Here is a 26003-nt window from a genome sequence, read left to right on the forward strand (position 1 = left end):
TGCCATCTTTAAAGTGATTGTGAAACTATAAAGCAGGGCAGAGATGCTGCTATTGACACCACTCCCTAGCAGCAGCAAAGTATTCTCAAAAGAATGTTGTTTTTGAAATCAGAAAACCTGGCTTCTAGGTCTGCAGCTGCAACTTGCTATCTCTGTGGCCTTGGACAAGCCATCTCTTCTCTCTGAACCTTACTTTTCTTGTTTTGTCAAATGGTGATTATGCCCTTTTTGGCATAATTCTGGGGATAAAGGATTCTTTTCTATGGGAAAGATGGACGGAATGGCCTTAGCATAGACAGTAGAGCTGGAATTTTAAGAGATCTATCTTGTCTAACCCCTTTATTCAACAAATGAGGAAACTGAAGCTCAGAGTAAAAGTGAGGACACAGCTTTTAAGTACCAAAGGTAGGATTTAAACTCATAATTTCCTGATTGCAAGCTCAACATCTAATCCACTAAAACAGGCTACCTCCCTTCTATATAATATCATGAAATCCCATCTTAATGTCAGTTTAATTCTTCTCTAATAGTAATAATGATTGAGAGTCAAATATCTGATCCAAAGTATAATATATTTATTAGATATTGAGGAATTATTTAAAGAAAATGATTGAAAATTATTAGACAAGGAACAGTAGCAAAAATAGTTTAGGCTTAGGACTCATGACTGCTGGTCATCTGGGTTTGCTGCTTCCTTCTGAGGCAAGTTCTTCACCCAGAACTCCATCTTCTCTGCCTTCAGGCCCCGTCCCACAGACAGCTGGAGACCCAGCTGCAGGTACTCTTCACTCTGGTTATAGCTTGGCCAGTACAGTAGATCTGCACCATTTGGGTCCCTACAGACAAAAAAAAACAAAACACATAGGTTTAGGAAGAAAAGATGTCACTGAATTAACATCTACTCGACTAAATAACTCCTGAACTGTTTCCTGAATAGGTCCTGAATTCTGAGAAGTTGTAGGGAGAGGAGGAGGGCAGGGAAGGTAGCAACTATGGAGATCAGACCTGTTCACCTCCCCTAATGCAGGTTGGCTTAATCTCATGTGGACCTTTGAAGAGAACCATCTAAAGGAGAAAGTATAGAGAGATGACATTCAAATGGGAAGTTAAGAAAAGCAGAGCTAGGATTTGAATTCTGATGAGCCTCAGCCAAAGTCAATAATGTCCTTGCCCCTTCCAGAATACATCCTGCTGCTTCTCAGGAAGAAGAAAGGTCCCAAGGTCTCAGGGGTGATAGTGTGGGATAGTCAGGGCACCTCTCATCCTTGTGTTCCTTCCAAGGTGAACATGTGTGATCCCTGGGCCATGAACTTGAGGAAAGGGCTGTGTTTGTTCAGCAGGCCTTACTCAACTGGTGATAGATCATTTTGTTTTCTCTCAACCAACCTCTATGAATTATGGAATTTCTTTCCCCTATGGAACAAGAAATTAAGAGATCCCTTGCAGGGAGCCTTGTCAGGGGGTAGGATCCTCACCCATTTCGGGCAAAGTTTGCCCAGTAGGTCATTATTTTCTCACTAAGTACTTTTTCCTCTTCTGTGGCTCCACCTAAAACTAATAACAGAAAGGAAACAGCTTTATTAAGGTCAACATGAAATATAAGAGTTTCCCCCACTCCAAAATTCTCTTTCCCTTTTCTCTTTCCAAAATAATCCCATTCAGGCCCCCAAGGTCATTTTCCTAAAGTGCAGTTTTCAACATGTTGCATTGATATTAAGAAAACTCCCAGGATTTCTGTTGACCTATGCAATCTGTGCCTAACTCTGCCTGACTCCAAAGCCAAGACTCAAATTCTTGTTCACATTTAGACTTTAGGCCATCTGTCTTCTCAAAGGCCAGCTGGCTTCTTGGTCAGTGCTTCATAGAACATTAGACTTGGGGTACAGCCCAAGTGGGATAAAATCCCAGCACTACCATTTACTAAGAAAGCCCAGATAAGTCATTGAATGTGTGTTTGCCCAAGTTTCCTGGAGTATGAAATGGGAATAATAATAGTATCTACATCACAGATTGTTGTGAAGATCACATAAGATAAAATGTATAAAGTCAGTGCTATAAAAATATCCACTGTTAACATTACTATTGTTAACTTGTGTATTTGGAAATCATTTCTCCTCCTCCAGGTCTTCTCCTTCCTTCTAAAATGGGACTGATCATTTTACATCCATATACTACCCTCACAGAGCTGTTATGAGGATTAAATGAGCTGATATATGGAAAGGTGAGAAATTGGAATTCATTTAGATGTCAGAGAGAGTAGAGCAGGTGACAGGGTTTATAATCCAAAGCCCCAGGGTTTCTGTCCCTTTTCAAATCTCCCCTACCTCCCCACCCACCCACCCAATCACAGTCTCCATTGCTTACGAGGAGCTCCAAAGACAAAACGCAGCTCATCGCCATGGTCCGCTTTCACATAATCTGGCTTGATACCTTTAAATATGCTAGGTCGATGCTGAAATTCATAAAAGTAGACTGGAGAGGTGGGACCTAGGCAAGCATGAGAAATGCCCACAGTTACTGAGATATTGAACAGGATCCGGTGTCATGGATTCCCTCTTTTGAAATGGAGGGCAATGGTTGCTGATCATTAACAGGCAAGTTCCTAAAGGGCAGCCCCTAAACAAGTACTGTCAAAGAGTGATGCTGTGAGGAAGGACAGGTGCTGGGGTCTGGAGTAAAAGGACTTGGGCTGGAATCCTGGCTTTGCTGCTGATCTACTATGGAACCTTAGGGGAGATCTTTTTAATTCTCTTAGGCTGATTTTTCACCTATAAAGTAAAGAGAATAATCCCTCAGCTCTTTATCCTCATGGGACTGATGTGAGGATACAGAAGGAAAAGGCATATGAAGGGCTTGTAACCATAAAATACCATAGAAATGTGGGTAATGACTCTTGCTATTTTTGTTGGCAATACCTAGTAAGCACAACCTTCATGGAAATGGTACAAATAGGGAGGATAAGAGTAGAAAGGTGATTGAGGGGGTTCAATCAGTCTTAAGGCTACCATGCTAAAACCAAGGGCAGAAAACCTCTGTGAATGCACAGGTGAGATATACGTCACTCAGCAGAGATGAGACCTTATGCCACTGTTCTGATAAAGGCTCAAAGTCAATACTCACTCTGTTGATATTTGGCCACTTTGAGGGCAGGAATAACAAAGACTAATTCTGCCATCATCTCCTGGAATTGAGCTCGAAGTTCTTTAGGATCCTCAGTATTTCCTAAATATTTGTCCATCATTATGTTTACAATCTCAGGAGGGATACCCTATATGAGATGCAGCAAAAGAAATATTAACAGAGAAAAGATTTTAGCTGGGTTGAATTGTTTGGGAATTTTATGTTGGTTAATTAAGAAATGAGACTACAGAGTCCATAAAATGAAGGGGAGAAATTGAACAGGAAGGAAGGAAAGGAGTGGAAAGGAGAAGAAATGGAGGGAGGGTAAGAGTAAGAAGCCTTCCAGTAAATTGGGCAAAGTCTCTGTGGAATCCTGAGTCCCATCACATCCTTGTGCTGCTTCCCCAGAGTTTAGTCTTTTGGGATTCAATTTTGCAAGAAGATATTAGATAACTTGTTGGGGATGGGGGGAAGATATTTGGGGCTCACAGAAGAAAGACCAGGTTGAGTGATACAGAGGATCGAGCACTGCGCCTAGAATCAGGAAGAACTTAGTTTTAGTCCAGCTTTAGACTCTTATTAGATGTGTGACTCTGAGCAGATCACTTAATCTCATTTTCTTCATTTGTAAACTGAGGGTCATAGTAGCCCCTACCTCACAGGATTGCTGTAAAAGTCAAGTTAAATAATTTGTAAGTTCCTTTGCAAACTTTAAAGTATTACAAATACATGGTAACTTTTATAATTATTGTTATAGATGGCCTCTAAGTGTTCCTTCCAACTCTGTGGCCATGAGTCTAGGACTATGAAGGAAGAAAAAGAAAGTCAATTTTTCCTTATTAATCTTACCATGAGTGGGTTCAACAATATTTCTTGGATGCTTTCTCTGCTCATTTCTTCTTTGAACTTAGAGATACCTATGCTCTGCATTGAGAGAAAAAGTGCATCATAAGTAGACTTGGAGAACATTACATATTTTAAAACTAATTTAACCCAAGGAAGTCATTTCTTTCTTTAAGCAAACTCCATCCCTATAGGTTTGTTTAATTACTCCCAAATAATGCCCAGCACACATAATACTGGACCTGTATTTAGCTCAATATTTAGTGCACATTGCCTGGCACATACCGGACAATACTTGGGACACAGCAAGCAAACCTTAGGACACATTTCATAATAACCAATATATACTCAATAATGCTAAATACTCACAGTGCTCTATTACACTAAAAATGAAACACATAGAAGCCTTTCCATCTGACCCATAGAAATATTTCAATTTTAATCATGTGGACTAAGACACAGCAACGAATGTATAATTATTTCAATGGCATATCTAATATCCCTGTAGACCCAATGTGAACTGGTATTAACTGTGTCTTTAAGATAAAGAAACTAATAAAGAATATATATACATGTGTGTATGAATGTATGAATATATGTATGTATTTTTACCAAAGACAACCAGAACTGCCTTGGGCCTCTCTGAGAAAATGAGTAGGTAAAACAGTCATGCAATTTTTTGAGAAAATAGACTTTGAAGTCACCTCTGACTCTTCAATGGAAAACTGGGAAAGCACGAATTTGCTAAAAGCATAGATGAGAGGAACATATAATTTGCAAATGATACCAAAGCCAAGAGGGATATGGCTGATACAATCAAGTTATCAAAGAATCTTAACAGCTCAGAGCAGAGAATCAAATATAAGAAGAAATGTAAATTTCATGTGAACAAATGCAAAATCATACATTTGGGTTCAGGAAAAATTGATTTCACAAGTACAAAATGAGGACAGTATGGTTAGACAATATCTTATTTTAAAAGATCTGAGGATTTTAGTGGACCACAAGTTTATAATGAGTCCATAATGCAACATGGCCTGGAAAAATGCAATGTAAATTTAAATTGCATTAAAAAAGTCAGAATCTCCAGTAGTAAGATGATCATTCTTTTGTGCCATATACTGATCATACTACACCCAGAGGACTGTGTTCAGTTCTGGAGCACTATATCTTAGGAAGAAAACAGACAATTTGGAGATTATTTGGGGAGAGTAGTTAAGATGATAAAGGGCTCCAATTCATGCATATGGGGATTTATTAAAGGGAATAAGACTATTTAACCTAGGAAAGAAAATTGAATAGGATATGGAAGGATAAACAGAGAAAGATATGGTAACTGCCTAAGTATTTTCTGGGCTGTCATGTGGAAGAGAAAATTTGAAAGAAAAAATAAACAATTTTTTCAGTGTGGCCAGAGGGCAGAATAAGGAATAATAATGAATAGAAGTTAAAATAGGCTTAATATAATGATACCTACTCAAACAGAGCTGTTTCAAAGTGAAATGGGAAGCTTTAAAAGATACCAGTCCCCTCTCTCAGGAAGGTTTTTTTTTTTGCGGGGGGGTGAGAGGTAATTGGAGTTAAGTGACTTGCTCAGGGTCATGTAACTAGTAAGCATTAAGTGTCTAAGGGCAGATTTGAATTCAGGTCCTCCTGACTTCAGGGCTAGGACTCTATCCATTGTGCCATCTAGCTACCCCTCAAGGTTTTCAAATAAATGCTAGATACCCACTTGTGAGAGATGCTGTAGAAATTCATCCCTAGGTTAATCTCCATAGTAACCCAAGGTGCCATCCAACTCCTAAATTCTGTGATTCTTTAGAGATCAAAATTACCAAGATCCCTAAACATTTTGTACACCTACTCCTGTTATGTCATTCCACTCATGCAGGAGAATTGGTGGTAGAAAAAAAATCAAGGATCTTACAACAGGAATGATCCAACCATATTCATCATTGTTGACACCGATGATAGAGGGGACATGGTGAAACTTTCCAGAAGCCAAAAGATCTTCAGGATGTTTGAGGAAGAACTTCCCATCAACCACTCCAGGGATTATCTTGAAAAGCTAAAGATAAAAAGCACAGAAGAAAAGGCTAGTCTTCCTCTACAATGTTTATCCCACACAAGCTTTATGCAGTTCATTACTTCTTTATCACCATTCTGCCCTATTACAATAGTTTCTAAACTAATCTCTCTGCCTCCAATCTTTTCTCAACCCCATATAATCTGTCTTCCACTTGAGTATATTTATTTCTGAAACCAAGTTTGGTCATGGTACTCTCACAACTCTAACCATAGAACCATAAACTTACAGAATAAAAAAGATTAAAAGAAGGTTATTAGAACAGATGTTAGAATAGGAAAGAATCTTAGAAGAAAAAATTGTAGAATATGGAATTTTAGAACTGGGACATAGATCATAGAGTGCTGGAAAGGGGACTAAGAACACTAAATATTTAAAGCATAGGATCCTGGGATTGGAAAGGACCACTAGAAAATAAAATGTTAAAGATGGAAGAGATCTTAGACCTAGAAGGACCTTTAGAGACCATTGTCTAAGTTTCCCATTTTACATAGGAAGAAACTGAGACCTGGAGAATTAGTGACATTCTCAAGATCCTTGTCCCATTGCTTATCAAAATAAGGAATTGAACAAGTGTTAGGAATGAATGTCCAGCTCCTGCTCTAGGCGGAGCTGGCAACTCTTAATGATTCTTTAATCCTTCCATTTCATCTTACTTACCTTGCTAATGGTCAGGATCTCTCTTTTTGTTTTATTTCTTAAGCACTCAACTATGGCAGCCGAACTATAATCCTCACAAGCAGACATGTTGGCAATGTGCTGCAAAGAGAAAACCAGAAAGAATTAGTATTCTTATAACTGAATATTTTATCTACTCAAAAGTAGAAGAATCTCAACCAATTCAGTAGAAAAACTACCAAAAAAACCAACAAAGAATGGATGGGTGATGATACAGTCATAGCAAAATGGAGACCAAATGGGGATCTGTCTAAATACTTAAAGGGATGAGTCCACTAATTACAAGCTTCCTGTGTACAGGGCTCAGTGCCAGGCAGTTTGGATGGGAATGGGCAGGGACATGTTACAAAGACACAGTCCCTGCCTCCAAAGAGTTTAACCATTTATTCAGGGTGAAAATACATTGCTTATAAAGGAGATACAAGGGAGTCTGGTATGTTGAAAGAACCCTAATATCGCCTCAGAGACCTCAGTTCTGGTCCTAGCTCAGTCATCAACTCATTATGTATCCTTGGACAAGTGGCAGGTGGAAGGGACCTCACAGATGATTTCATCTAACTTGCATGTGGGTGCTCTTAAGGAACTCTTCTTACTTCTGTACTGGGATTATTAGAACATAGAATTTGGAACTAGAAAGACTTTAAAAACCACTTAATCTAACCCATTTTTACAGAAGAAGAAACTGAGGCTCCAAGAATGGAAATTAAGTTTCTTAAAATTACAAGCATAGTTGGAAGAAGAGCAAGGAATTGAATCCTCCTTCTCTGTGTCTCAGTTTCTTCCTCTGTAAAAGAGGGTGATTGGACTAAATTATCTCTATGTTAACTTTCAGCTTAAACATTCAATGGTCCCAATGAACCCTTTTCTAGCACAGGAGAGCCCAAAAGTCAGTGGGACTGGGCCATGGGGTTGGGAGGTCAATAAACTTAAGAAAGGATAAGAGGGCTTATAAAGATCAAAAACAAGGAACTTACTCTTATAATGGATTCTGAGTTGGAAGAAATAAAGCCTGGGAGGATGGCCACACCGCTCTGCATGATTGCCCTGTGGAACAACCCTTTGGACATGGGAGACAGAACCTGGGGGAGCAAAGCACAGCAGAGTGGAGGAGCAAGCAGTTGTAGGAGGTCCAGACACTCCTGACTTAGCAGAGACAGAGGAGACTGAGTCTGTTAGCTAGGACTGTTATTTACCCTGCCCCACCCCCAAGCTAACCATCTAGGACAGTTGCCAACAGCAGGCTCTCTGTGGGACCCTGGCCTTTGGGTCGTTTGGCCCAGCCAGGCCTAAATACTAATTTAACATAAAGGCAGCCTAGTTAGGGTTGGATGCTGTCCAGGTCTCTCTGTGATTGAAGTCCAAGGTATGATGAAATGCCTGTGCTTGTTCACTGCATCTCCACATCCCTGTACTTGGCCCTAACGACTTCCCTGAGCTTTTGTGATTATAAAATGAGACAACAGGTGTAAAATGCTTTGTAAACCCTAGCCTGCTATATCAGAATCATAGATTTACAACTAAGTTCATACTTCTCCTTTTACACATTAGAGAATTTTTAAAAAATCTAGTAAAGTACTGACTATATTTCAAGCATTGAGCTTAGCATTGGAGGTAGAGAAACAAAATCAAGACACCTGCCTTTGAGGATTTTACAGTCTAGTAAAAAAAAAAAAAACCCAAGGTTAGGGAAGGGAAGGGATTTGTTCAAGATCACAGAGCTAGTAAGTGGCAGGACCAGGATTTGAACCCAGGTCCTCTCCAATCCTCTATCCTGCTACCTCCTGTGAGCTATTATTATCCTTATCATAGTTATCCCTTCATTGATGTCTTTACCAGATGTCACATCATAGCCTGGTACCTGTGTCAGGACAGCATACATAGATTATGTCAAACTGTCAAATGCACTGCTGGAGGATGACAACCTGAGTGTGCCAGAACCAGATTAAAATATAATCGGGAGGAACAGAATGGAGGTGCAATGGGTAGAGCACTGGACCTGGAGAAAGGAGGATCTGAGTTCAAATTCGATCTGAGACATATTACCTGTGGGCTAATGCACTTAGTACACTAAGTATGTAAGTCACTTAACCCTAATTGCCTCCCCCCCAAAAAATATAATTAGGAAATATTTTACAAAATAAAAATATAATTAAACAGAGAGAACATTGCAATTAAAAACTATCAATATGGAGGCCACAAGGATCATTACGTAAGGATTAGAGACACCTCTCCCCTCCAATCTCAATTTGAGTTTGACACATGCATATTGGATAGAATGTTGGATTGGGAGTGAGAAGAACCTTGAGATTGAATTTTGCTCCTGACACTTGCTAGCTGAGAGACTCTGAAAAAGCCCAATAATCTTAGCCTTAGTGCTTTTATTCATAAAATGATATATTATGCTGTTATGAAGGTGAAATGAAATCTTGTATGTGAAGGACTTTGCAGACCTTCAGGTGCTATCTACACAAATACTATTTATCATTGTTAAGTCAGTGTCATTAACAATCTGGAAAAGCTTTGATTATAGGCTTCCTAATGAATCTTAAGTCTATGATCTAAACTTAGCCTGGCTAAGTTGGGTGCAGAGTGATGATTTTTTTCAGCTATGACAAAGCTTGGATTAGAGCTAGTAGAAAGGTATTCTTAATAGCAAAACTAGGAATCCCTGATGCATCAGTTCATGGTTATTATTATCATTATGACTCATTCCTTTTCTTTTACCTTTTCTCCTTTGTTGTCAGTAAATTAAAAAAAACCCACATTCTTGGATGAAATATGTGTAAAAAGTGTTTGGGACCACCCTGAGGACAAAATAATTAGTCTAAATAAGAAGGCTCTTTTCAGATTGAGGTCATTTATCACCTACATGTGAGGAAACACTCATTCCCCCAGCAGACTCGCCAAAGATGGTCACACAGTCAGGATCTCCTCCAAAATGGGCAATGTTCTCCTGGACCCACCTCAGGGCAGCCACCTGGTCCAGGTAACCCCAGTTGCCAGTTGCATGCTCATCCCCAGTGCTGAAAGATATTTTAGACAAGGATTGAGAATTCTGAAGAAGAGCATCTAGTTCATTCACTTTGTAAATGAGGAATCTGAGGCTCATAGAGTGACTTGATAGATGTCACATACATCATAAGCAACATAGTCATATTTTGAACTCAGATTCTCTACTTCTCTATTATGGTAAGCTTAGCTTGTTGGTATGGCAAAAGATGACATGAACATTAGGACCTCATCGAGACAAATGACTTAGATTTCACTTGGGGGCAAATCTCACCTGAGGAACCCAAGGATACCCAGCCTGTACTGGATAGTGACCACTATCACGTTCTGGAAGGCCGACAATATCGAACCATCATACATAGAAGCAGAGCCAAAAAGGAGACCACCACCATGGATCCACACCATCACCTGCAGGAAAAAGACAAGATTTTATTTATAGGAATAAATCCCACTAAGCATGGCTCTGTAGCTTCCTTGTTCAATAGGAAAACAATGTATCCTGTTCCCTTGAATCCTATAGTAAAGTAGCACTAAATGTGAGTAAATTTATTTCTTATCAAGTTACTATATATCAAAAGTAGAAATGATATGCATCAGATCTACTCTCACAAAAAGAGCCTATTTGGCCAGACTTAGAGGCAGTTCAGGGTTCCCTTGGAATCTTCCTGGTACAATAAGCTCCCTGAAGTTCTCCTGTTGCCAAAGATACATAGCAAAATGTGATCTTTTAAAGGATCCTTGTTCCTTTGGGAACAGGCAAAAGGAGCCCGATCCCCTGCATAGATTCTAAAAGACACAGAAACAGTAAGACAATAGAGAATGCATTATAAATAGTAAGTGACTATTTTGCTATATACAACATTAACTGTTCTCAAAGCCAAGCTAAGGAATCAGACCAGATCACTAACATAGATCATGCCTTTTGCTGATTCTCATAGACTATCCACTTTACTAGAAAAAGAAGAATCAACTGATGAAAACCTATTTCATGAGCCAAGACTGCTTACTCTGTTCTGCATATTTGCTGGCCCCTTTTAAAATCGGTCCTTGCATATGGAATATCATTTTGTCTAGACCAGATCACTAGCACAGGCTATGTCTTTTGCTGATTCTCATAGGCTACTCACTTTACTAGAAGAAAAAGGATCAATGGATGAAATCTCATTTCATTAACCAAGACTATGCTTGCTCTGTTCAGCATATGTGCCAGCCCTTTTTACCATCTATCCTTGCATATGGAATATCATTTTCTCCAAGAACATATGGTAATGTTATCTTGTCAAAGACCTAGGATGGATTTGGAATTGGGAAGAACTAGATTCATGTCCTGTCTGTGACATATATGTGATAGCAACTGACACATTAGGCTGAGACAGCTTCTTCACATGGATACCAAGGATCCTGCTTCTGAAAGAATTATGATGCTTTTTAACAGTGTCCTGGAAAGATCATGGAGCATGGGGAGATAATCTCTATCTTGTTCCAGCTGGCTAACTTTGTGGTTAGCACCCTAACCGCTCCAGATGGGGAAACCATGGAAGCAGAGGCAGTCTACAAGTGCACTAATGCCCATCACATTCCAGCTCTGATACCATATATAAATTATTTAGCATCTCAGTACATTAGGAAATCTCTGACTCCAAGTTACAGAAGAGATACTTATTTTCATCAGTAGAAGTTTCCCCTTAGTGAAACTCCCTACGGCAGTGAAATGACAGGTCTAGAGAGGATCAAGAAAATTTTTAAAGGCTATACCTTAGCAATTCTTTGTGTTAGGAATAATACCCTTTTGGGGAAAAATGGATCCCATTCCAGATCACAAAACTAGTTTCCTGAAGTTGTAAAGAGGCAGATTTCAGCCTCATAGAAGCAAACATTTGGTAACTTTGTGAGTTGTTGCTCAAAAGAAGAATAGATTTCCTTAAAAAGCAGTGAGCTCCTTGACCCAGAGAACTTCAGAGAAGGCTAGATGACTTCTTAGAGAGATTTTGAAGTTGGCTATTCCCATGCTGCTGGGATAAATCCCTAAAGTCTCACCCAGTTCTAATGCCTTAGGGTTCTCATCCCATGCTGTGGAAGTTACAGAGATCCCACTTACTGGTAATTTGGCCCCTTCTTTTGCATGATCAGGTACATAGATATTGAGGTACAAACAGTCTTCAGAAGTAGCAGTAATAGGGAAGTCTACTTTCAGGAACATCATCAGTTTTTCTAGAACAACGATATCCTGCAAACACCTGGGGGAAAAAAAGGGGAAAGAATGAATCTGAAGTGAATCACAGAAGGAATCCTGTTCATTTGAGGGTATAACGATGTCAGGTTTCAAATGGACTCCAGCTCCATTTCTACTCTTGTCCCATCATCCACTCTTACTTTGGGCCAGTTAATTAATATTAATGACAACATTAATAACAGAAATAGTAATGATGATTTCCAAGCTATATGGAACAAAACATTTCCAAAATAAAGCAAGTTAATGGAGAACAAAATCATATTGAAACAATAAAATGGTGGGTGCACCATCCCTGTTGTCCTGCATATTACTGGAATCATACCAAGGATAGTTTCAGTGTTAGTTTGATGCTGAAGCCTACAGAAGAGGTCATATCTTAATCATTGTATTCAACTCTAAAAAGTTATTTTATTCATCTGTGCAAGAGAATATAAAATATTAAATGTAAAAAATAATATTTTGGATAACAATTTTTTCCCTATTTCTATCTGAGCTCCATAGAAAAAATCTAGAAGCTTTGATACAGTGGCTAAGAGTCCAGCTCCTAGACTAGAAAGATCTGAGTTTAATTCAGTTTTAGGCACTAAGTAGCTGTGTGACCCTGGGTATGTCATTTACCCTATCTCAACCTCAATCTTTTCATCTGAAAAATAAAGATAAAAATTACAACTATGTTATAGGATTTTGTGAAGATCAAATGAGATAATTAGAGAGAATATGTTTCCATAACTTCCAAAGCACTGTATTGATGCTAGCCATTATTATCTATTATTGTTAAAGAGAAAAAGAATGATGAATAATGTGACTAAACTTTGTTCTGAATAAGCTCTTATGATAATTTGCTAAATGTTCTCTTTCAAGGCAGCTGGTTAGCACAATGAACAGAGCCCCGATCCTGGAATTAGGAAAGTAGAATCAGTCCTTATAGTTCCCAGGTAGGATTCTTTCTGTCACCCTTTCTGGTCCCTCTTGTTATTCTGTTTCTATTCTCTTATTGTAGTGATTCACAAATGTTTTGTTGTCAGGACTCCTTTATACTATTAAAAATTATTGAAGCTTTTCTCCCAAAAGTATTTCTTTATAAGGGTTATAGCTATTGATATTTACTATATTATAAATAAAAATATCTTAATATTATTATTAAAATATTTTTGTGTTTGTGGACCATGTAAAAGGGTGTCAGACCATACTCTGAGAACTGCTAGAACCTATTGTTAAGTTAAAGGTGCAGAATAAGGTTCAGCATATGTGTTTGCCACCCATTGTGATGTACAAAGAAAGCAACCCTTTCTTCCTCCTAAAATAGTTCTCTGGGACAAAGCAGAAGTAAGTAACTAAGCAGCTCAGTGAATAGACAATTGAATTTGGAGTCAGTAATACTGAATTCAAACCCAGTCTCAGACACTTACTACCTATGTAAACCTGGGCAAGTTATTTAACCTCTATCTGTCTCAGTTTCCTTATAGGAATGTTTATATTGGAAATGGAAATAATTACACCTACCTTCCAAGGTCTGAGGGAGGATCAACTGAAATATTATTTATAAAGCCCTCTGAAAACTTTAAAGCATTATACAATGCTAATTGTTGTTATTAGTAAAGGTCAGAATATAGTGGTACCTCAATTCTCATCATTAATTGGTTCCAGAAGGCACAATGGATGGTGAAGGCCATCAGTAATAATAAACTTTTCCTATAGGGGGTACATCTCCAGTCTGCAGCCTAACCATCTCTCCCCACCCAATTCCTCAAAGGGGCAAGTGGAGTTTCCAGCTGTAAAGAAACAAGACAGTCCAGCCTAGCCGGGCTCCCTACTTGATCCAACTTATTTTCTGGAGGAACTGTTATCTTTATACTCGCTCTCTCTCTCACACACACACACACATACACACACACACACACAATCATTTAAGATTTCTTGTGGGGAGGAAAGGGCACAAAATGGACATGGAGGCAGAAGCTATGGACCCATACTCTCTGCCACCCAAGGTTCTGGCCTCTACCCAGGACACAGGGCTGCCAGGAATCCTGGTTCCTCCACTGCCCATCTCCACCTGCACCTCCACCATGACTGCTGCTGCCACTTCTATCTGGGTTCATGGCACTGATGCTCATGCCACTCTTGATACTGCACCTGCTCCTGCCTCTTTTCCTTCTGCTGATCATGCCAGCTGCTTAATGCCCCTTCCAGTACTATTCTTTTGAGAGCCGAGAGACTATATTGCTGCCATATTATCATGCAGGTGTTGCCCTTCAACCTGCCTACCAATTTACACAACTTCAGCATCATGGGCTTCAAACTGACACTCCTATAAACTATAGCCTTCATTAGGAAATAGCTGTCCATGACCAAGGGCAATAGTACTGGGAGTAGGGACTGGGCAATACTCCTGGCTGGCCTTACATCCCTTACTGCTCCAACAATATGGCAGCCAAGTGGACGAGTACACAGCAAACACGAAGAGCTGAAGATTTTTTTTTTCTCTTCAAAATGTTTCAAATACAGAATTCAACAAGTTTTAAGGCAGACAAGTACCAAGGTATCACTGTACCTGGTTTTGATCCTTGGCTCTACCACTTAATATCCTGAAATCTCAGGATATTCACCTGACCTCAATGGGACTCAGTTTGCCTCTGAAGGAGTTAAGCTAAATGATCTCTAAACTTCCTGCCAGATCACGCTATTACAGTAGAAGTTTATGAGAATTGTTAGTACAAACAATTATATGAGGACAGGACATTAAAGTGAAAATTCCAAATGAATTAATGTGTGGAAGGCATTTTGAAAATCTTGAAGCACTATAGAAATGTTAGGAGTTGTGTTTTTATTTTTGTTTTTGTTTTTGTTTTTAATACAATAGACATAATAGAAGCTTTGGTTTAAGCCAACGTTGAATAAGTTACTCATCTCTCTTGGCCTTAGTTTCCTCACCTATTAAAAAATAGTCTGGCATTCAGGATGTGTTAAAATTTAAAAGGCATTAAAATTTTTGGGATACTCCACAGAAACTAAACCGATGCCCATCAATCCTTGAGTTGCCAGGCTAATTGTGTTATATAAATGGAATAGAATATTATTGCACTCTAAGAAATGATGAGAATTTCTCAGATAGTTACCAGCTATGTGACTGGGAAAGTCACTTAAGTGCAATTGCCTCCAAAAAAATTTAAAATAATAATAATGATAAAAAGAAATGATGAGAGACAATTTCAGAGAATATTGGGTAGTATGAGCAGATGCAGGGGGAAAATGATCAGAAGAAGAAAATAATATGTACAATAATGATGCAAACCTAAGCACCCAGAGAGGTAGCTGAACTCAGATTCAATATTGTAAATAATACTAGTTCCAAAGAACAGATGATGAAACCTACCTCCCTTCAGTAGAGGGTGGGATTAGGAGTGCAGAATGTTGTATATGGGCATTGTAGTCCATTGAATGGCCTTTTTTTCAAAGAAAGTTTCCATGGTAAGTCCAAGGAGGGAAGGGTGTATATTAAGAACTGGGTCATATTTAAAAAACAAAACAAAGCAAAGCAAAAAATCAAGGAGTTCTTAAATTTAAAAAACAAACAAACAAACAAGAAGATTGAGTTAGTTGGTCTCTATGACCTCTTCTTACTCTTATAATTTATGAGTCAATAAATCTGGGATCTGAAATTTTACTAGCTTTGTTTCTTCAGATGAAACTTTTAATCTTTCAAGGCTTTAATTTTCCTATCTATGGTAATATGTGTACTAAGTGCCTTACCATGCTATTCTGAAGCTTTAAAATCCTTTATAAGTGTAGACAAAGTAAGAAAATTTTCAAGGCTACATAGCCCTAGCCTGGGACATTTATTCATTTAAGAAACTAGTTAACAAATATCTACAGAGAACTATGTTTTAGGCACTAGGAGAGATATAGATTAGTTAAAACATGGTGGTGCCTTATGCCCATCTGGTAACAGAAAGACTGAGGAAGTTACTTACGTGGGTGGGTAAATACTTGCATCTCTTACATCATTCCATGGTTCTGGTGGTTGTGGAGGAGAAAACCTCAGGGACCCCGTAGGGGGTCTGGCAAAGGGAATTCCCAGGAAAACATTGACCCCTTTGTCAAGTGTCTTGATGTTGATGTGAGTCCCACGTATCTCTCCATATTCTGTGGTCCTGATGGGGTCATCAGCCGTGTCCCCTGTGGGTAAAGGTGAAGAAAATCCGCAGGGATAGACAGAGGGTCAGGAATGAAAAAACACTGGAAATGTCCCATTCCACTATCTATTCCACTCCACCACCTTTTCCTTAAATGGGAATGCAGGCCTCTTATTCTGCCATGATTACTTTCATCTCAGAGGTAAGATGAAGAAATTAATACAGGCTAAGTCTTATAAACACTCCCCTTTCACAAGTAACCTATAGAAATGAATAATAACAGTAGTGAACAAATCAACATCTTTGAAAGACTTAATTGATCAATACCATGGCCAGCCATGATTCTAGATGACTGATGATGAAGAATATTACTTAATCCCTGACAAAAAGGTAATGACCCAGGGTATATGTAGAAGGAGCTATGTCTTTGGATATTGCCAAATTAGGAATTGGTTCTGATTGATAGGGTATATTTATTATGAGAGCTTTTTTTTTTGTTGTTATTTTGTTATTGCTGTAGTGGGAAAGAAGGGAAGGAAAGGAGAAAAAAATCTATTTCTATTCATTGAAAAAAATGAAATTAAAAATCTCCAAAAGTGATCTGTAGAGTTAAAAGTCCTGGGGCAGCTAGATGGCACATTGGCCCTTAAATCAGGAGAAGCTGAGTTTAAATTCAGTCTAAGACACTTAACACTTACTAATTGTGTGGGACTAGGAAAATCACTTAACTTCAATTTTCTCTGAAAAAAAACCCCTAAAAACAAAAAATATCCTGACCACTTTCCCTCATCCAGAGTTATTCACTTTATAATCTGAACCCTTACAAAAGCTTTGAAGGGGAAAGACCTTAGATCTCTCTCTTCCAATCCATACCTGAGTAGGAATCCCCTCTACAATGTCCTTGGAATGTGGGAAGTGATGACCACAGATCCAGAGATAAGGAACTCACTCCAGAGAAGGGTGATTGCATTTTTAGACAGTTCTGGTACTGCCCTAGGAACTGTCCAGCTTTAGAATCTTGAGTACTAGTCAAGCTACTACTCCCCAGAAATTCCACCCCCAATTTAGCTTAAGAAGACAGAGGTGTTGAGTCAGTATCCCAAAGAGATCATAAAAAAGGAAAAAGGACCCATATGTGCAAAAATGTTTGTGGCAGCCCTTTTTGTAGTGGCAAGGAACTGGAAACTGAATGGTTGCCCTTCAGTTGGAGAATGGCTGAATGAGTTATGATATATGAATGCTATGCAATATTATTGTCATATAAGAAATGATCAGCAGGATCATTTCAGAAAGGCATGGAAAAACTTACAAGAACTGATGTTAAGTAAAGTGAGTAAAACCAAGAGAATACTATACATAGCAATAAAAAGACTATATGATGATCAATTCTGATGGACATGGTTCTTTTCAACAATGAGGTGATTTAGGCCAGTTCCAATGGTCTTGTGACAGACAGAGCCGTTTACACCCAGAGAGAGGACTGTGGGAACCGAATGTGGATCACAACATAGTATTTTCACTTTTTTTGTTTATTTGCATTTTATTTTCTTTCTCATTTTTTCCCTTTTTGATCTGATTTTTTGTGCAACATGATAATTGTGGAAATATATTTAGAAGAATTTCACATGTTTAACATAATCCATTATATGTTGGATTACTTGCTATCTAGGGGAGGGCATGGAGGGAAGGGAGGCATTAAAAATTAAAACACAAAGTTTTACAAGGTTTAATGTTGAAAACTATGCATATGTTTTGAAAATAAAAAGTTTAAAAAAAGAAGGCGAGGTGTACCATATCATTATAAAATGGTAATTACTGAAACAATTTCACATTGGCTAAGAAATAAAGTGGTAAATCAGTAGAATAGATTAGGTACAAATTATATTATAGTGAAAGAAATAGTAATTTAGTATAATGACAACCACAAAGATCCAAGTTTTTGGAACAAAAACTCATTGTTTGACAAAAACTGCTGGAAAAACTGGAAAAGAATATAGCAGAAACGAAGTCTGGACCAATATCTCACACTGTACACCAAGGTTAAAAAGAGTACATGATTTAAGCAAATTAAGAGAATATAGAATAGTTTATCTGTTAATTTTATGGATAAGAGAAGAATTTAGGACCAAAGAAGAGATTATAAAATATAAAATAAATAATTTAGATTACATAAAATCAAAAAATGTTTGCACAAATAAAACCATTGCAACAAAAATTATAAGGAAAGCAGAAAACTGAAGAGAAAATTGGGGAGAAAATTTTGCAACAAGCTTCTTTAATAAAGGCCTCATTTCTCAGATATAAAGAGAATTAAGTTAAATTTATAAAAAATACAAGTCACTACTCTATTGATAAAGAGTCAAAGGCTATGAATAAGCAGTTTTCAGATGAAGAAATCAAAACTATCTGTAATCATATGAAAAAATGCTCTAAATCACTTTTGATGTTGTTTGTTCTTTGTTCTCAAAGAGGACCATGACATCAGTATTGATAAGAGAAATACAAATTAAAACAATCCTGGAGCACAAAGCAGGATGATTTCTGAAAAACCTGGAAATATTTCCATGAACTGATGCATACTGAAGTGAATAGAACCAAGAAAACATTGTACATAGTAATAGCTATATTGTACAATGTGAATGATTTAGCTATTTTCAGCAATATACTGATACAAGACAATCCAAAAGGACTAATAATGAAGTATACTATCTGCCTCTAGAAAAAGAATTAATATTGATTGAATGAATATTGAAAAATTTTATTTTTCATTTTCTCTAATTTTTTCCTTTATTTGACTTTTTTATACAAAATGACTAATATGGAAATGTTTTAAATAATTACATATATATGTGTATATGTGTATATGTGTGTGTATATATATATATATATATGTATATATATATATGTATATATATATATATATATATATATTCTAAATGATCCCTCTCAGGTTGAGGAGAGGCGAGGGAAGGAAGAAAGGATAGAATTTGGAACTCAAAATTTTAAATAAAAATGTCTTAAAAATTGAAAATAAATAAAAAGAAAGAAAGCACAGAGCTAAAGTCATTGCCAGAGCCCAGCAAAATTATTCCATTGGAGAAATATCTATTTAGCAGATGCTTAAGGCAAGGCCTTCAGCTCTGAGCTGGGAACAAAAAAGGGAAAAAATAATACAGGCTTCAATTTGGAAATTTGCATTATGAGTGGAAGATGTATGTTCTCACCTTCCTCTCTCTTCCCCCTTATAGTCCACCCCCTCAAAAAAATCTAACTGAGAATACAAGGGAGAATCAAAATAATTGGAGAGAAAACATCTAGGAAAAGTAATAGAAAAATTTGATAAGGCTCTATTGTTTGATAGTTGGGGAGCTAATTATGAGTACAGAATTTAGGATTTACTATCAGACATAGTTGATGTATTAATTATCTTGACTAAACTGATTTTTCTTTTTTTAAAAAAATATTTTGTTAGAAGGAATGGATTTAAAAAGAGGAGAAATATATTTATGGATGAAGATTATATAAAAACAAAATGTATCAAAATAAAGTTTTGGGGAAAAATCTGAAGATGACTAGGAAAACTTCTGAAGGAAACAGCACTTAAACTGGATATTTAAACAAGAGAATCAAACAGAATTGTCCTCCAAATAAGGGATAGTCTACCTCTTAGATCTGTGGAGAAGGAAGGAATTTATGGTCAAAGAAGAAATAGAGAACATTATGAAACGCAAAATGAATAATCTTGATTATATTCAATTAAAAAGATTTTGTACAAGCAAAACCAATGCAGCAAAGAGAAAGCAAAAAATTGTGGGGGAAAATTTTTATATCCAGTGTTTCTAATAAATGCCTCATTTATAAAATATATTATTGACTCAAATTTATAAGAATAAAATCCATTCCCCAATTGATGAATGATCAAAGGATATGAATAGACAATTTTCAGATGAAAAAATTAAAGCCATTTCTAGTCCTGTGAAAAAATGCTCTAGATCACTATTGATTAGAAAAATATAAATTAAGAAAACTTTGAGATACCACTTCATAACTCTTAGATTGGCTAAGATCACAGGAAAAGATAATGATAAATGTTGAAGGGCATATGGGAAAACTGGGATACTAATACATTTTTGGTGGAATTGTGGAGAATAATTTGGAACTATACCCAAAAGGCTATAAAACTGTGCATGGCCTTTGATCCAGCAATGTCTCTTCTGGATCTATTTCCCAAAGAGATGATTAAAAAAGAAAAAGGATTCACATCCAAAACAGCCCTTTTTGTAGTGGCAAAGAACTGGAAACTGAAGGGGGGAATGGTTGAATAACTTATAGTTTATGAATGTAATGGAATATTATTGTTCTATAAAAAATGATAAGTAGGGTGATTTCAGAAAGGCCTGGAGAGACTTGTATGGAGAAAATTGCATGAAAGGAAGCAATACAACCAAGAGAACATTGTACACAGCAATTACATGATGATCAACTGTGATAGACTTGGCTCTTTTTAACAATGAGGTGATTCAGGCCAATTCCAATGATCCTGTGATGGAGAGAGACATCTGCATACAGAGAGAAGACTATTGGGAATAAAAGGGGATCACAACATAGTATTTTCACCTTTTTCATTGTTGTTTGTTTGATTTTTTTTCTTTCTCATTTTTTTTTCTTTTGCTCTGATTTTTCTTGTGCAACATGATGAATGTGGAAATATGCCAGAAGAATTGCACATGTTTAACCTATCTTGGATTGCTTGCTGTCTAAGAGGGGGGGAGGGAGGAAGAAAAATTTAGAACATGAGGCCAAGAAAATAGTAAGGAGGAAGATTGAAAATGGTTCTGTGGGGGCTGGAGTATATAAAAGGTTTGAGTAGGAGCCATGGTTGGATAGGCAAAGGACTGATTCAGGAAAGGGAGGATAAGGGTTTGAATCTTAGCCCTCCCACAGAACACCTACAGGAATTTTTGCAAATCATTTCCTCACCTTGGGCCTAGTTCCCTCTTCTCAAAAATGAAGTGACTGACCTCAATGACCCTTAAGGTCTCTTAAAGTCCTAAATCTTTTGATCCAGAAGCAGTTTGCTGCCCTATGTTCCATGGTCCATAGTCACACTCTCTCTCTGACCCAGGAACCAAAGGGTCCTTAACCTTTCTCTGTATTATGGAGTTCTGTGACTGAAGCCTGGGGATCTTTTCTCAGAATCATATTTTCAAATGCACAAGCTTGCCAAGGAAAACATTGTAATGTAGTTGTTATTAAAATATATTTTAAAATACAAGTTGGTAGGCCCAGATTGAGGAGCTAGGAAAAAGAATTGATGATATAGATCTATAAGGGCTTACAGCTCTGCCTGGCACCTTGAAAAACTTATCAATCATCTCTACTAAGATTATTTTAAAAATAAAAAGTACACAGGTGTACTGAAACATAGGTCATTCGTGAACTTTTGAGTTTTCTCCTCTATGAGAACAGATTTTTTGAGGTTGAAAATAAAAAATCAAGTCATCAAGACACTGTGCAGAGTTCTGACTTGGAATTAGGAAGATCTAAGGTCATTTTTCTACTTACTCATTATGTGACCTTGATCAAGTCACTTACTTTCCTTGAACCTCAGTTTACTGATCTGTAAAATGGGAGGGTTAGACTGAGGGTCTTTCAAGCTCTAAATCCATAATCCTATGATCTATATTTCCTCACACATGGGTATCATTTCTGTGGTTTCCAAAAATTCCTCACTTTAAAAATTACTTTTATTTTGTCATACCATCTCTGCTATCATTGTTTATAACCCTTCCTTTTTTCAATTATTGTCTTTGAAAGGCTGTCTATAGACTAAATATCTTCTTTTTATGACTCTTTTCTAAACCTGTAATCTGGCACTCATCTTTCAGCTGAAACTGCCCTCTCCAAATTTACCAAGGACCTCTTAAGGACCAAAGGGAATGATCTCTTTTCATTCTCTTTACCCTCTCAGCATCTGACCCAGCTAACCAACTGTCCTTTCTGGATTTTTATTAATCACTCTTTATTGAGTTTCCTCCTATCTGATTCTCCTGCCTCCTTCATCCATTCATTATACATGTCATAGCAATTCAGCTCTGTCCTGGATTCAGTTCTCTCTCACTTATTGATCTTCTCAGTTTCAATGGGTTCAAATATCAACTCTAGGCTATTGTCTATCAGTTCTATATGCCCAGCCACAATTTCTGTCCTGAACTTCATTCTTATAACACAAACTACCTATGAGACATTTTGAAGTAGTTGTCCTGAAGTAATATTAAACCAAACATATTCAAAGCAAAGTTCATTATTTCTCTATCCAAACTCACTCATCTTCCAAACTTTCTTATTACTGTGGAGGACATCACAAGTTAACAAGTTTTTAAAAGTCCTCAATTCCTCACTTCAACTCATTCCACAAATCCACTCAGTTGACATTGTCATTTCTACCTCTCCAACATCCCCTTTTCTTCCCTCACACAGCTATCAGCCAGCTTCAGACTCTTGGTGTCTCTTAGCTGGACTTTAGCAATAGTCCCATATTCTTTTGTACACCAATACACCCTCCACACAATTACCAAAGTGATATTTCCATATCCATATTACACTGATCAGACTACCTACACACACTTGGTAACCTTCGGTGGTTCATATTACCTCTCTGGAGGGTCATATGGAATATATTTAAATAACTATATTCAAAGCTTTTCAAAACCTGGTCTTTTCCTTCTTTCTGTTGTCCTCACACATTCTCTCCTTCACATGCACAGTTGTCTAGCCATATTGGCGAGTTTGCTACACAGCCCACAATGATACTGTGTCACCCTTCTCATCTCTCAAAATCCCTGGCTGCCTTGAAGACTTCATTCACAAAATACATTCTATATCAAGCCATCCTTGATCTGCCCAGTCACCAGTCCCTCTCTACCCAAACTACCCTATATTCTTTTTTTGCATATTTGGCATATTCTTACACATGTCCATTCCATTAACCCGTTAAGGGCAGGACTTTTTTGCCTTTGACTCTGTATCCCCCAGTTCCTAGCACAATGCTTGGTACTTAAATTATTGTTCGGATTAGATGGTTGTTCTCCAGAGCTAATCCCACTGATGGAAGGATTTTGTGTGTAACGTATAGAAGACATAAAATCCTTAATAGCAAACCCAGATCTTTCCCAGGAAAACAAAATTAACTATAACCTCTCACCTCCAGACTTTGCAACCAGTCAGTCTGGGCAACAAAAGAAAAAATAACAACTAACTTTATACTCTCCCACCTTCCCCCAGAAACCATTCCCCACTCTGGGGCAGTCAAGCAGAGATGCTCACCTTGGGCTGGAATTAGAAGGCCCAGGATCCCCCAAGTCAAGAGTATGGGCAGCAGGAAAGTCTTCCACATCTTTCTCTCTGCACAGCCTTTTGGTTATGCCTGATCAATTCCCAGGCCTGGGCTTTAATCTGAAATCAGCTGGTCAAAGGGCAACTAGAAGCTAAGGGCTTTGGAATTGATTTCCTTGTTAACAATTGCTCTCATGCTGCTTAAAAAGAGAATTTAAATTACAACCCTAAAAAAGCAGATGGGAAAATTCACCCACCCAGCAGAGATAAGCTAATAATGCTTAACAAATGGCTTTTTAAAGAACTCTCTGTTCCTGACCATCTTCTTAAAACTGCAAGCTGCTCATCTCATGCCTAGCTCCTCACTGGACATGTTGTACCAGGAAGATAATAGTAATAACAGTAGCATTTATGTACTAGCAAAGCATAGACATCATCTAATTAGCTCACAACAACCTTGTAAGGTAGGGGCTGTTACTATCCCCACTTTGCAGATAAGGAACTTAATGCTGAATTATCTCCACTTTATAGATGAGTAACTTAATGCTGAGGAATTTAAGTGACTTTTCCAAGATCCCACAGATAGTAAGTTAAGGCAGATTTAGAATTCGGGTCTTCCTGATTCCATGTCCAATACTATCCATACTCCTCATGAGCACTTCCCCTGTTCTCAGCAATCTTTAATTCATTAAAGTTCCCTCTTTCCAGAGATTCACCCAGATCCTAGTGGTTACTATCTACAAGTCTCCAGATCTTTCTAATTTCTCTAGGAGGTGCAATACCTGGCTCATTGTCTCCCTCTCCTTCCCAATTCTTGCCCTTATATTGGTGAAATTCAACACATATTAAAAAGAAAATCTTTAATTGTTCATTAGAAATAATGCAGACATTTTTCAAATTTTCATTATTCATAATAATGAAATCCAATCCAATCCAATAAAATTGGATGGGAGTGGTTTAAACATGTTTTATATGAATCCAACACTATTCCCTTTCCCCCACAAATCCAATAACTTATGAACATTTTGTTTTTCCTTTTCCATACTGTCCTATTAAAAAATACAGACTTGGTTTCAGTGTAGACATTAATGCACAGCAGCTCTTCCTCCATTCTAAGAGATACGAATAATAAAGAATTCAGCATTAACAAGGTACTAGTTTAGAATCATGTATATTAGGGCCTCAAATAAAGAAAGGCAGGGGGAAAGGAAGGAAGGAAGAAAGAAAGAAAAGAAGGAAAGGAAAAAGGAAGAAAAGAAGGAAGGAAGAAAGAAAGGAAGGAAGGAAGGAAGGAAAGAAGGAAGAAAGGGAGGGAGGGAGGAAGAAGTTGATAATGGGTTAAAGAAGACCAAAAACAATTCATATATCTGCCTTCAGTGCTACTACTGAAGGAATTCTCTAAAATGTAGATTTTGCAGTGAAATTATTTTCTACTCCCTGTCAGCCATTTTCTCCAGAGTTTGATCTAAGAAAGACAAAACAGTTAAGTTGTATTTGTGGTTTTATTTTTCTTAAGTAAGTAGACATGTATACATGGGAGTCTAGTTAGACTGAGCTCAACATGGGCCTAGGGAGCAAGGATTATAAAGAAAAAAAATCTCAGTGGTTGGGTGTGATCACTTACTTTATCAGGTCCTCTCTAGATCAGGTGATATTTTGGAACTGAACAATTGATGAGAGACAGTCTAAGTGGAAGTTCTGGGTTAAGTATACCGATACTATAAGGAACTTCTGATGCTTGAATACTGCAAGAAACTTCTGAGATGCCCAGCAAGGAATGCTCAGTTTTCTCTGATTCTCAGGTCAGTTCTACCTCTTCTGAACATTAAGGGAGCTTGAGCAAATCAAGGTGATTAGTAAAATCATTAATCATCATATTTCCATATCCCCAAATCCCAAGGATGACACTTCTCTTTATTTGAGAACTGACATATTTTTGTCATGATCTTCTGTGAAAACATCATCTATTTCATTGATTTTTTAATAAATTTACATGCTTATCATCTTCCATGTTGTTCATTATTTTCCCAATCTTTCCAAGGACTAAAGGGCCTCCTTAAGCATTTGAGCTTTAGCATTTTCTTTTGAAAATCTTGGCCATGAATGTCTAGATTCTTCTTTCTGTAAAAAAGATAAATAAGATAAATCTTCCTTTTATAATTGAAGTCTTTTGGATCAAAATACTGAAAAGATCAATTTCATTGACAGGTTTAAAAAACTGCTTTCCTCAAGACAAGTAGAGTAGATTTTTAAAGATTTGCATTAATATCTTTTTCAGTATTATATCTGTGATCAACATAAAGTTCATCAGAGACAGGCTCTTCAATTACATCACTTTGCAGAAATGGCATGTATTGTGAATGGGGGAATGGAGGTGAAGTGGGTTAATAAGTGGGTTAATTAATAAAGGACATTAATATCCTTTAATAGAAGGATAGACCTTCTCTAGCTGCCATGAAATTCAGGCTTTTGGTCTATGTTGACCAGGCCTCTTCTTTCTTGCTCCTTGGTTGGCAATAGGGAATTGGGTCTGGGTCCACACTACCAATGTTCTTATTGATGTTCA

At 37.4% G+C, this 26003-nt stretch overlaps 1 protein-coding gene across 1 annotated transcript; it reads right to left on the bottom strand.

The window, feature by feature from the left end:
• Positions 1-553: 553 nt before the first annotated feature.
• On the bottom strand, positions 554-23740 carry LOC127547934 (cocaine esterase-like). Its single transcript, XM_051975065.1, has 13 exons — positions 23429-23740; positions 15941-16145; positions 11835-11973; positions 10011-10144; positions 9597-9750; positions 7702-7806; positions 6710-6808; positions 5891-6031; positions 3970-4044; positions 3121-3268; positions 2365-2487; positions 1476-1554; positions 554-836 (listed from the first exon to the last, which is right to left on the bottom strand). The coding sequence occupies exons 1-13, from the start codon at positions 23496-23498 to the stop codon at positions 662-664; spliced, it is 1647 nt and encodes a 548-aa protein (XP_051831025.1). The 5' UTR covers positions 23499-23740; the 3' UTR covers positions 554-661.
• Between the last annotated feature and the right edge of the window lie 2263 nt (positions 23741-26003).

Source organism: Antechinus flavipes, chromosome 2, assembly GCF_016432865.1.
Source record: "Antechinus flavipes isolate AdamAnt ecotype Samford, QLD, Australia chromosome 2, AdamAnt_v2, whole genome shotgun sequence".
In the NCBI taxonomy this organism is placed as follows: domain Eukaryota; kingdom Metazoa; phylum Chordata; class Mammalia; order Dasyuromorphia; family Dasyuridae; genus Antechinus; species Antechinus flavipes.